Genomic DNA, 14,091 nt, shown 5'->3' with positions numbered 1-14,091 from the left:
TCCCTCCTCCTTGTCACTTCCTACTTCTATATTCAGTTAATCCTAAAATACTTTGCTTTTCCCTCTTGGTAGTAGTTCTTATACCTGCCTTTTTCTCTTCCACTGACATCATCCCCACTCTGAGAATACTGAACAGAGTGTGGTGACTCTAAAAACCCTCCCTATGAGACAGGAGCTAAAGGCAGCTTGAGAACTGACACATAACAACAACACAAAAAGGCCATTATTCAAAATAACCAGCAGCACAACAGGCACATAACTGGGAATGTCAGTGGGCTCATTTTTAAGTGAAACTCCATGAAGTTTTAAAGGGAAAGGCTCCTTTTAGTTCATATGGAAACATTTTTATTTGAAGACATTCAGTGGGAGTGGGAGCTAGAAAGAGGAGGAAGACTGGGATTTCTTTGTTGGCAATACAGTTTAAAGAAGAGGAAAATGAGCAAGTGCACCAGATGGTAAAGAGGCAGTCAGAAGGTGGGAAAAGAGTGCAACAGTATAGAAGCCAAGGGAATAATTGCATTATTTAATTATATTCAAACTTGTCTCAATGAAGTCAAACTTATTTCTATACTTTGTCACAAATTGGTTAGTGAGATTTAAATTTGAGAAGTGGTTTTTTATTCTCCTGGTAGAAACTAGTAGTCTTTGCTATTGGGTTCAATATAACATCAAAGGCTTAGTTTTTGACAATGTTTTTATTTATTTCTAATGATATTTGCAAATTAATGTATAAATACCTAAAGTTTATGAAATTGAAACTACAAGAAAGAACCATGCTTTGCAATCAGATATCTCACTGTGCAATCCATGCTGGAATTAATAGCAAATGGAGTGAACTTTTTTTTATTTTTGGTTGGTTGTGGGGCTTGAACTCTGGGCCTGGGCGCTGTCCCTCAGCTCTTCAGCTCAAGTCTAGCACTCTACCACTTGAGTGACAGCACCACTTTCAGTTTTCTTGTGGTTTATTGGAGATAAGAGTCACAAAGACTTTCGTGCCAAGCTGGCTTTGAACCATGATCCTCAGATCTTAGCCTGAGTAGCTAGGATTACAGGCATGAGCCACCAGCACCTGTCAACATATTTTAATACTTGGACTCTCACTAAAAAACAAACAAACAAACAGAATGAAAATCAAAGTTGGGTTTCTCTTTTCGTTCTTCCCCAAAATGTAAGAGCTCACTTTCTTTCTCAATAGTTTTCTCTATAGCTAATACAATTCTAAGTCAGTATATTCTTCAGGTGGTATTTTCTATGTATGTTAACATATTATAAATATCTATCTAAACATAATCATTTTATATGCACCTATATGAAAACAGTCTATAATTACTAGCAATAAAGACAGAGCACTTACTGACATGTCTCTGTTAATTATCATATCACTGCCATGAACTACTCAAGTAACAATCTATATAAATGAAAGCCAAGAAAATTTCCAATGTCTTATAATGCAAAATTTGTATGTCCATCCACTGTTGATTAATTACTAGATTGTCACAATGACACAACATTTTATAAATATTCAACAAATATTTTTTAAACAACTAGATAGATGATTTATTGGTTACTTAAACTTAGATATTCAATTGCAATTTATGTTCATTGAGACAAGCTTGAAACTATTATAGTATGTTCAAAGAGACTTTTTTGTATTACAAATCATCTTTTACCTTTACATACGGGCCTGTGATCACTCCAAGCAGCAAAAACTTCAGCTATTCGTTGGCAAGTGATGCTTTTTGCCCCCTGTAGGACATAATCTTCATCACAAGAGAACTGAACAGTTGATCCAAGGCTAAGAATGAACAAAGAATTGAAAACTACGATTAGAAATATATAGGATATATAGAAATATATAGGGTAATACTCAGGCATCATATGTACCGGTAATAGTCCAAATAGTGATGTAACCAGGAAAACAAAATATCCATATAGAATTTAAACTAATGTACCATAAAGCTAAAAACAGATGCATTTAATGTATACCAATAAATGAATTTACTGATAAGACTTATTGATAAGAACTTTAAAGTTATCTGGCTAAGCATCTTTGATATTTCACAATTTGTTGAAGAAACTGCAGAAAAATAATTGAGTTTACCATCCTCAATAGGTGGTAAATTTGAGAAAAATGTACATCTTGATCCAATTTCTAGTTCTTGGGCCCATACCATATATCAAGCACATGTCTAGTATAAATTGGCAAGTGTAGGTGTGTCTAAATATCCACAATGATTCTCTAAATAAATAGATATTCAGAGCAAATCCATACTTATGTCTTCAAATTTCTCTAAGAAATTCCTGCTATGTTTTTTAGTTATTTGCAACTAAAAAAATTAAATTAGATTTAGAATAAATTTAACTCATTGTAATTTTTATTCCTTCCTTTTAACATGAAGTTTACAAATTTAGTATCAGAATCATTCTAATTATCAAAGGTGATCAGGGCATGCTGCTCTGAAACAAACTACAGACTACACATCCCTGCCCCCAACCCCCGCCGGGTTAATGTGAAATGTAAGGAAGATAACAAATCTGACACTGGTGGCTCCGACTTGTAATCCTAGCTAGTCAGGAGGCTAAGGTCTGAGGATGGGGTTCAAAACCAGCTTGGGCAGGAAAGTTCATGAGACTCTTATCTCCAATAAACCACCAGAAAACTGGAAGTAGTGCTGTGGATCAAGTGGTAGAGTGCTAGTTTTGAGCTGAGGAGCTGAGGGACAGCGCCCAGCCCCACAACCAATTAAAAAAAAGTACAAGTCAAAATAACTATGTGAGGAAGTGCTTACATTCTTAGCTAGATTTAATCATTTTGCAAGATACATATACTTCAAAGCATCAGGACACACATGAAAATACTTAGAGTTTTATCTGTCAAGAAAAACCCAAGGATTTTACTACAACTAGCTTACAAGTGGAAAAATATAGTTACTATTTACTGAGAAGGGGAATAAAGACAAAGAATTGTCATTTCATGAGCTTAGTTGTTTTGCTGCATTTCATATTCATTCTTTCAAGTAAATTCTGCTGCATTTCAAAATTCATAATTCAGTATTTCTCACTTTTACTTAGCACTTTTAAGACCCTAACCACTATTGTTTTTCATTTGTTATAATATTCTATTCTTCTATGTATGTTTTCACTCTTGATTCCAGGCAATCCATCTTTAATTCACATCCAGTTAACAAAAAAAAACAAAAAAACAAAAAAAACAGCTCCAATTAAGAAAATCCTCTGTATACTACCTTGACAATAAAATTAAAAAAGAAACTCCTTTACTTGAAATCTTCCTTACAGTTATATTGCTTACTCATCTAAAATAGCCTAATAAATTCAAATGCATTCATATGTCTGAGATTAGACAAAATATTCTTGGTTCAGGATATTTTCTTAAAGCTATTTAAATCTTATCATCCAGGAGCACCTCACCTGACATATATGTTATTTTCCAGCAACAGCAAGAAAAATAATGTGGCTAGAGAAGTATGAATGAAGGAGAGATGCCTCACAATAGCTCAAGCAATCAGGCTTCAGCTTCTTTCCATACTGACTACAACTCTGTAGGATTTTGACCTCTTTTAAAGAAAACTGGGCAGTAGGTATAGATTGGGCTATGTATCACATCAATAATATTTTGTTATGCTATGTTTTAAAATGATCCTAATGATTTCAGAGTGAGGAATATAGTTTGAAGATGCAAAACTAGGAGCTGGTAGTGCAAGTTAGTAAGCTATTGCAGTAATCTCCAATTTCATAGAGGAGACATTATGATCATTTGAACTAGGAAATAGTTAAACACAAATGATGATAAGACAGTGAGAGAGTGGGAAAGAGAAGGAAGGAAGGAAGGAAGGAAGGAAGGAAGGAAGGGAGGAAGGAAGGAAGGAAGGAAGGGAGGAAGGAAGGAAAGGAAGGATGGAAGGAAGGAAGCAAGGAAGGAAAGGAAGGAAGGAGAAAGATAAAAGAAAATAAATAAAGGAAAGAAAGAGAGAAAGAAAGAAAAAATAAGCAAGCAAGAAAGAAAGAAAGAAAGTAAGAAAGAAAAGAAGGAAAGAAAGAAAGAAGAAAAGAGGGGAGAGAGAGGGAGGGCAGGTGAGAGAAAGAAAGAAGAAAGAAGGAAGGAAGGAAGGGAGGAGGGAGGGAGGGAGGAAAGGAAGAAGACCTAGTAATAGGGCCTGGTTTTGCCATTTTCATTAACTTAATAAATTGAAAATCTCTAGAGGTCACTGCTTTTGTCCCAGATGGGTGTGGTATTGTAGTTTGAATGAGACTTTTCATTTAAAAAGGAATTAATGGTACCATGTTTAAGTGATAGGAGTTTTAGCTTGTTTCTTTGGGATACAGCAAATTAATTTATATTATCTAGAGACAGACGTTTTCATAATAACAAATACAAAACTGCTCTGCTGCTATGCCAAAGACAATAACAAATACAAAACTGCTCTGCTGCTATGCCAAAGACACCTTGTCATAGTCTCTGAAACTCCTGCAGGCTGCCCATTCAGAATCAATGATGATTTCCCTTTAGGAAAACACTAGGTGTATTATTTTACATTCAGATTGAAGAAGAGTTCTGGCTAACACTTGATATCATTGAGTCAGAGCAGGCTTCTAAATCTTAATTCTGCCCTCTATCAAAGTGAAGAACAATATCTATATGCCATAGCTAGCTTGCATGCAATAATCTGAGCAAAAATCAATCATTATAGGCACAATGTCTAACACATATCAGAGTCTCAATTATTTCCCTCAATCAATGTATAAAAAAATCAAACTCTGACTCTCAGGGTTCCTGATTTTTAAACTCACTTGTGTTTCTCAATTTTGTTGTATTTGACTTTAAAATTTCATTGTCATATTTGTTTTCCAAAATCTTGTGGAAGAAATTTTATTTTGTATTGGAGCTTGCTTGAAATTTTAATCTTTCAGATTCCAGTCTTCTGAGTAGCAAAGGTGACAAATGTACATGTCAGGCTTTAAAATTATATTTCTAATCACGCATTTTTTGTTGTGGAAATCATTGCCTCCATTATTAAAGGAAAACTTTATTTTTGTCATCTTCAAACATCTCCAGCCAGGATCATGACTATAGTTTAGCAAATCATAAATATGAATAAACATACACACTAATATATCCATATATATTATTGTATAAATAACATAGAATACAAATGGCATTAAAATGTAGAAAATCATTAGAATAAGCAAACCTCAGTAGACTGAGATTCAGTGGATTTTTGGAAAGAAATGAATTATGTTCTATGAACATTCTAAGATTTGAGTTTCATTAAAAAAGTATATATATATATGTATATATATATATATAATATTGTTACAGTGAAATAACAAAGAAAGTCAAGCTATGCCCACTGTAATTTCTCCATCATTGCTGAAGAGATGTCTTTTCTGTCCAGCTAAATTAAACCTATTTTGTTAGAATAGTTAGTCTGATAGAACATTTCAAAACAAATGATTGAACATATTAATTTAAAAGATCATAGCATCAAGAATATGATATGTAATGATGTTATTTGGAAACAAATGTTGACCCTTTTCCATGTTTAAGTGACATTGTCTTTTAAAAAATGATGCTTATTATCACAAAAGCATCCTATTATAATTGAAGTTGTCAGTGGAAAAGAATAAGAGATTTTCCAAGATATATAAATATTCACCTATCTTGACCCAAGATACTGAACATATAATTTTAGTTGAAGCCAAATAACAACATGTGATCAAATACTAAAAGACAGATGAGAAATAAAGGAGCAAGTAATCTAGAGCAGAAGACAAAAGAATGTTTCTATCATTTAATATTTTCATTCAACTATTTTTTACTTAAAATTCCACATTTTTTTTATTATATGGAGAAAGTAAGCACTAATAAAAATGCATTTCAATTTATCACTAAACAACTAGGAAGTATCTAGGCAAATATATGATATATAAATTAAACTACATGTAGAATATTTCTTTATTGAAAAGACAAAATCTAAACTTGCAGAAATGAACTACAATAAAAATTATCTCAATGATCTACTCAATATTTTTGAAAATTAAATAATTCATTAATTAATTTAAGCTAGCAATTTAAAAATGGAGTAATCACACTTTTGAAGTTCTAAGCTTATGCTTTTACTAAAATGAAATTATAAATGAAGAAATTTTATGTTTTATGTGCTTTAAATTTATTTATGAGCTTTATAATTACTGTAGACATTTGAATAGTGTGACATTTTCAAACCATTTTCTTTACTTTATTGCCTTACACCAGTGATAAGAGAAGGTAGGATTATTTTCCTGAGGAATGTCTTAGTTTGACTCATGTTGTATGATTAAATAAATAATACCGTATACTGTATACGGATCTTTATACTCCTGAACATGTCCATGTGTAGGACAGCTTTTTAGTTCTAGGAAAACATGTATGTTGTATTGTAATCAATTTTACCCCTTCATCAGACACATGTACCTTTTACTCAAAGAAATAATGTCCCTGACAGGTTTCCTTGTTCTCTTTTTGTAGTTTTGAATGGCCTTATTTTGACAGTATGAAATCTTCCTTTTTCTCCTGCCTGGCACACCTCCTTCTGCTAGTCCTCACCACTCAGAGTCTATTTGTCTTCTCTCCCTTTCTTGAACTGATGATCAACTTTTGCTGAGTTCTTCCATGTTACTCTCATACGTACTTGCAATGTGCCACAGATAACCTTCTCTATCTTTTTGCGTTCTCACTTCTTTTCCGGTGTAATGTCTTAGCTTGTCTTATGTTGTATGATTAAATAAATAATACTGTGTATAGATCTTTATACTCCTGAACATGTCCATGTGTGTGAATGCTTTTTAGTTCTAGTTTCCACATAGAAGTTGGTTTAATGTGCTTGGTTTGTCTTGCCCAATAAGATGTTCTCAATTTCATTCACCTTTTTTTTTTTTTTGCAAAAACCATTTTAGTTTTCTTTATCATTTAAGTTATTAACATGCTGTTGAAAATCTAAATACAGGAGTAAGATTCTTTGCTAATATAAATTCACATTTCTTCTTCCAAAGCAATGAACTCTTATAGATGGCCATTTTCCACCTGGACTCTATGCTTGCCTCTTTCTCATTACTTGTGTTTTCCATTATTCTTTCACTCTTAAATAGTCTGTCTTTTGTTTGAAGCTATTAGAAAGATGAAAACTTTAAGCTAATTACTCATAAGTTGAAGAAATTTCATATTAATAAACTTGTTTTCAGAATACCCTGTGTCCTTTATAAACTGAAGCTTTCTGAAGATTAGTCTCTCTTGAGGATCCCACAGACAGTTTGGTTGACTAGGTTATAAAAACTACGCACAATGATAAACATCATTTGTTAGTGTCATATGCACATAGCTATTGAGCCTTTGTAATACTTTCCTAAGAATATCCATACAGAATTTATGTAACTGTAATCCCTCTGTATATCACCTTTACACTAAGAATAAAAATAAATAAATAAATAAATAAAAAGAAACACTCTGAATGGATGGGAACATGCAAATATGTAACAGGTAATCAGAAGCTGCGCTTACTGAAAAAAACAGTGGCTCCTCACATGGACCTGCAGATCTCTATAAGGAAAAGTACTAGAAGCTTGCAATCCCTGGCTTTGTTCTATGTCTGTGTCCTTTACCCCGAGCCATTCTCTGTCCTGTAGTTGCTTCTCTCCCATCTTGGATTCCAGTAAGGAAAAAGACAGATGGTTAAAACTGCTATGATTGAAGACAAAGCATCAATGCTCTGTTAGGCACATTGTTATGATGCCCCACATGACCAATTCTGAGTTCATGAACAAGTGGAAAAATATGATCACTATCTCTGATCCCCAAAACACACCTATGCCTGAGGCTAATAATTGTACATACCTCTTCCTCTCCTTCTTTCAATTTATCTTTCTCTCTGTAACCTAAAACCTATGTCTGAACAAGAAGATTGGCTGAAATGTGTCTTTTCTTTCTTTCTAGTGCTCATGTCCGTATGCCTTTTTTTTTTGTTGGTCATGGGGCTTGAACTCTGGGCCTGAGCGCTGTCCCTCAGCTCTTCAGCTCAAGGCGAGCGCTCTACCACTTGAGCTATAATGCCAATTCTGGTTTTCTGGTGGTTTATTGGAAATAAGAGTTTCACGGACTTTCCTGCCTGGACTGGCTTTGAACTGCGATCCTCAGATCTCAGCCTCCTGAGAAGCTAGGATTACAGGCGTGAGCCACCGGCACCTGGCTGTTTTTATTTTTTTCTGTCCTTTCTCATTACTTTTATTTCTTTTGGTGCATTGAAGTTTGTGTGTAGATCTGACATATACTTAGGGGCCTTGGGCTTAAGCCTCCATCTCAATAAACAGTGAGAGACATTCCTAATGTTAGTTTCACAAGAAATATAGTTTAGAGGACTGAAGTCCATAGTGAGGACTGGGGAATAGACTCTATCTAAAAATATCTAAACCTAAAAGGACTAGAGTTGTTGTTCAAGTAGTTGACTGCCTGCCCAACAAATGTTCAAACTCCAATATCACCAAAAGAAAATAAAGAAACAAATCACAGTGTACTAAATATTTCTAAATATATGCATTATAAACTTTACTCTATATAATATCATCATGTTTTACTCTTGTGGACTCAAATCATTATTACATTTGCCTTTACTTTTTAAAATATTTCTCTGTTGCATTATAATAATAACTTCCATTTTACCCTTTAGAAATTTGGAAACATTAAAAAAAAGTAGAAAAAAAGGTAGAAAAAGTGCTTAGCTTATCGGAGAGTGCAGTTTATTCATGTCATTAATGTTATTTTCATTTTAGGTTGTTTGTCTAACATGAGTATTTCTGTCTTATATCCTACCAGCAAAGACAACATAGCTGGAGTGCCTTTCGAAAACCCATTTCCCCTATTTCCTCTATATATTTATATAACTAGATTTATTTTTATGCAATCTAGTTTTTACATGGCATTATTTCCCTGAATATTTAGACTATCAAGCAACAATAAAACATTCTTTTTTTTCTCTTTTTTTCAGCACTATTAATATGTATATTAAGGATTTGTCTATGGTGGCCAAAAAATCTTTTTCCAGATGGACTAGGAAAAATAAGTTACTTTTCTTGGGCTTAAAACATAACACTAGAGAAAGTGATAGACATGGTTTATTCAAGTTCAACACAAAAAGCTTTAAAAAGAATGGATACTTTCTTTTGACTTGGAGATAAAAAAATAAAATAGTATTTTCTCTTACTATAGAGAAGATGCACCTAATATAGATATGAGATAAATAGATAAGTAAATTTCATGTAAATGGAGTGAGTACTGATAAAATAATAAGACAAGTGAATACCCCAACAAAGATGGAAAAATATCTACTTGAAGAATGGGCATGATCCTGCGAGGGAAAGATTGGCACAATCATATTCTGGGAAGGCACACAATGTGCTACTTTCTGTGATGACAAATGCTTAAAGTATTTTTCTGGAATTTTTAAGATTTAAGAAATAGTGAAATTTTACTTCTTTTTTTAAAAAATTCATCAGGCACAACTGAAATGTATTTTTTTAAATGTCTGTAAAACCCAGGCTTACCATTCTGTAATATAATATGATAGGGTTCAAACCAATACCAGCTAGGTTTGTACTGTCTTTAAAAAAGACTTAAATGCTAGAAGGTTAATATAAAAGCCAAATGAACAAGAGGAAAGAGCAGCAAATTACAAGACTGAAAACCTGACTTGATTATTACTATGTGGGGGAATATAAGTTTACTTTTTAGTAAAGTAGAAAGGTTGATATGTAGTGTTGAATAACAAAAATATGAATGGACTTTTCAGCTAAATTACAATGTATGACTATTTAAGATAATTTGTATTATATCATTGCTCAAATCTGTGAGGGATGTGGGATACAAGATTTGGGCTGGAGGCATTGCGTAATAGTTGCCTAGTAGGAATTTTTTTTCCTGCAAGTGATATATAATAGATATAAAATAGCTCTAGAATAAAAGGCTATGGAAGTCGGGATTAAACAGATGGAAACTAAGATAAAGGAAATAAGAATTGAAGATCCCAAGCCAATAAGATTGAAAAAGTTGGAAGATTAATAATTGAAGAAGATTGATAAGCAGGGTTGTAAGATGCTGGAAAAGAAACTATTTTTACTCAAATTCATTGGAGAAAATCAGAAAATCTGGGATTTATTGAATTCTACTTTGTCTTGGGTATACTAACAGACGATCTTCAGGTATATAGTTTAGTCTTTAATGACAATTAATCATTCAATGCTAGTCATTCCATTTTAACAGAGGGGTGGACAATAACAACACTTCTGTGGTAATTACCACAGAATTGTATGTGGTAATGGTAAATGTAACACCAAATTAGGCACCTCAGAAAAGTTTACTTGGCAAGTGGAGATAGAGAGAACTCCTATAAAATTTTTTGCATTAATGAATACACAGGAATATTTGGAAAGCCCATGGTTTAAGGAACCATGTGGAGAAGAGTCCACATTTGACATTTGAAGAATTTGCAAGTTTATGGTTTTCCTTAAAGTAGATAGTATAATTATATAGTGACTAGATAAAGTAATCTATTACCTGTTAGGAGATATAACGTTACTTTAATGATCTGAATGGCAACCCAAAATTAGGAGGTAGAAATACTCTTTATTCTCAAGGGTAAACAAATCCCTAAACTATTTTTGTTTACTGTATCTTAACAAAAATGCCTCCCTTTCTCAATATCTTCTGCTTTAGATAAGGCCTTCTGAATGGAGGGAAAGTCTGTGTAAGCTATGGAGTCCACAAGCTGGGTTTCCACAGACACTTGGATGCAATTGTAAGAGACATTTAAAATTTTGATTTAGTTCTCGGTGCAGGTTAGGGCTGGCAGCTTTTATATCTCTTTGGCAGCATTTCTGTCCTTGCAAGCCAGTCATGTTCCATAGGCATTTCAAAGTAGAGAGAAACACTTTTAAGACTTCAAAACACAGCTGTTGGGACTCTCACCTTGAAGACTTAAGCACAAACGTAAGCACAATATAGCAAGCAAAATGTAAAGGATTTTCTTATAGATTTCCTCTGTGATTATGACAGTATTGATTATGTGAATACCAGAATGTTTCTGTTTTGTATTCAGCTGCTTGGTAGTCATTAAGTTTATGATGAGTTCGAGGTCATCTACAAGGTCACATGATCAGAGAAATTGATGGGGGAAATGCTGTAGATGCACTTTTGCTGTTAAAATCAATTCAATTCATTAGACTTATCTAACTTTCTTTGTCAGGCATATAGACATATGAAGGATCTTCTGTTTGATTTCCCATAGATTAACACTTGAAAACTTTCTCAAAGACTAAGGAAAGTATTCTATGTGTTAAGTATGGCCTAAACAGAAGAGGAGTTAAGAACCTGATGGCAGCAATTGAGAAAATAAGAAAAACTATATGCCTGAAATATCTGAGTGAGTGCAAGAAAAATGTGTAGGGTAACACAGATATTAAATGGAGTAGGATTTCCCAGGAGGAATAAAAAACAAGAAGTGAAAAACATCAGAGGAAATCAGATATTCTTGAGACAAACTATAAGGGGAGACACTTACCATATAAACTTTTGATAGGAATTAAGTCTGCGACTATGGGAGCTCGTTGGAGCATTGAAAAGAACACAGCTGTGTAGGGGGACACAGAAGTTGGTGTTGGTGTTTAAATGAGAAAAACATATTATTGTGGATGTGAATGGACTTGGAGGTAGCATGGCCAACTTGGGAGAAGATGAAGAACCTATAGAGAGTAAAACTGATACCACAAATTTCTGAAAATGTTCAATGTTTGAAAATTATATATATCTATATTGATGAAGTCTTCATTCACAGGGATTATTGCCATACTTGTAGAAACTTGAAGCAGTGTATGACTGAAGTTGTCATCAAGAAGCTAGGAAATGATTTGAGAGTACATTATCAGTAGAGTGTATCTCTGCATGAAATATTTGGCTGCTGGCAGACTTTTGATTTCTTGTTCTTAACTTTTACAAATACTTTTTTTTTTTTTTTGTATTTTGAGACTGAAATCTAGAGTCAGATATTTTCTTGTCTTTATTACTATCTTACAAAGGGGTTTCAACTCAAAAGGCTAGTTTTATGGACACACTGCAAACTCACAATATCACTCCCCTAATATTTTCTTATAATATTTTCCTGTAATCAGCTTTTCCTTTCTTGCTCTTCACAGTATCTTTCACAGGGCAGATTGACTTACACCTTGCCAGTTTCATACTTTTGTTGTGGGGAATGGCATGGACAGAGGGGCTAAACAAGCTTAACATGGGTTTCTTAGAAATACTTATGGGGCCGGGCACCAGTGACTCACTCCTGTAATCCTAGCTACTCAGGAGGCCGGGATCTGAGGATCGCGGTTCAAAGCCAACCCAGGCAGGAAAGTCCATGAGACTCTTATCTCCCATAAACCACTAGAAAACCATAAACTACTGAAAAACCGAAAGTGGCGCTGTGGCTCAAGCAGTGGAGCGCTCGCCTTGAGCTGCAGAGCTGAGGGGTAGCTCCGAAGCCCAGAGTTGAAGCCCCACGACCTACCAAAAACAAAAAACAAAAAAACCCCAAAAACTTATGGGGTAGATTGTTTCTCGAGGTGGTTACTAGAGATGGAGGTGTTGATGCATGGGGTCTCACCACCGAATTCCCCTTTGACGTTCAAGGGCCAGAGAAAGCTAATTGTTTTGGGGGGATAATAATGTCCAAATGAGAAAATGTCTTGGGAATTGAAGACCCAATGAAAAATACATCATAATGTTATGTATCTTTCGCAGAGTTGTTTTATTTCTTCACCATTGATGTGATTCTCAGAGAGTTGTGAATAACTAATGTAAATGAGGACATTTCAACAGTAAATAAAAAATTCTTTGAATTCTTTTCTCCTCTGAACCATGAGAATTATGACTTCCACTGCTGCTACTGAAGCAGTAACATCTGTATTGTGATATCTACCCTGAAAGACAATGTAACCCATTTGCGTGTTCAAGAAAAAGGTCTTAATTTACACCTCTGCTTGAAGTTATCTTTACTATGGATCTATTTCAAATCTGTCTGCCTGAAATAATTACTGTGCACAAAACTTTACCACCCAATCCTATTTTTTTTCCTTTATATTTGCAATGGTCAGTACTGCTGGATAGAAACTATCTAATTAAGCAGATTCATGATCATTATCTCAAATTAATCAACAAGAAAGCATTTATATATAAAGCTTGCTCTCTCACTCTTGGTAACAACTATTTCGCCCCCTTTTTTTTCTTTCAGTTTCAACCCTCTTTTCCCATCTATTCCATTATTGTCCCCTGATAGTTTTTACTTGATATTGTTTCTTGAAACAGGATTTCCAAATTAAAAATATTAAGTGTGAACTCATATCTTCATCAAGAAATTTGCCAGCCTTTCAAGCCATAATTTCCACTCATTTATAAAAATGTATTTTTCCTCTTCTTGTTCTTCTAATACTATTAATTCTCTTCCATAAAATGATGTTCCTTTATTATGGCCTCTATGTCCTATATTATCTATCTACTCCTGTCTATAGGACAATTTTGTAGTATCCAGCAAGCATGTTTCTTTCTTTTGTATCTCTAAAAAAAGAATTTATACTCTGCTCAATATAATAAAAAATGCTCAAAATGTTACCCATCTGGTACATCGTTCCTCACCTTCACCTTGTCCTGGTTTGATTCTGAGCTCTATCATTCCAAAGGAACCATGATATTAACAGCCCTCGTATTGTCAAATTCAAGAGACTACTTCCTGTCTCATCATTCAATTTTCAATGCTGGTCAATACTTACCATCTCACTTTTAAGGGAATTCCTTCTTTTTCTTCTGTGGCATATCTTCCTATATGACTTCCTATATCACACATGGGATTACCATCAGGAAGTACAGGTTATGGGGTTGACATTAAACTTTCTCTTGTCTTTCCGTTTATTTTATCTGATGTAGTTTACTCATTTAACTTTCAGATTCCTTATATTGTCGGTAGGATCATTTCTCTTTTGGTGGTAGTAGTTTGAGCTCAAAGCTTT

General features: G+C 34.0%; 1 protein-coding gene across 3 annotated transcripts in view; it reads right to left on the bottom strand.

Annotated features, from left to right (window-relative positions):
- The window catches only part of Csmd3 (CUB and Sushi multiple domains 3), a 929,488-nt gene that overhangs the window by 526,412 nt on the left and 388,985 nt on the right, over window positions 1-14,091 (bottom strand). For all 3 annotated transcript variants that reach the window (XM_013012565.1, XM_013012564.1, XM_013012566.1), the window contains one exon: window positions 1,671-1,795. In XM_013012565.1, the coding sequence (XP_012868019.1) occupies window positions 1,671-1,795 (125 nt within the window). The remainder of the gene's footprint in view (window positions 1-1,670; window positions 1,796-14,091) is intronic.

This window comes from Dipodomys ordii, unplaced genomic scaffold (assembly GCF_000151885.1).
Source record: "Dipodomys ordii isolate 6190 unplaced genomic scaffold, Dord_2.0 Scaffold17, whole genome shotgun sequence".
Taxonomy (NCBI): domain Eukaryota; kingdom Metazoa; phylum Chordata; class Mammalia; order Rodentia; family Heteromyidae; genus Dipodomys; species Dipodomys ordii.
Note: the sequence above shows the minus strand (reverse complement) of the source record. Positions and strands in the feature narration are given on the sequence as shown.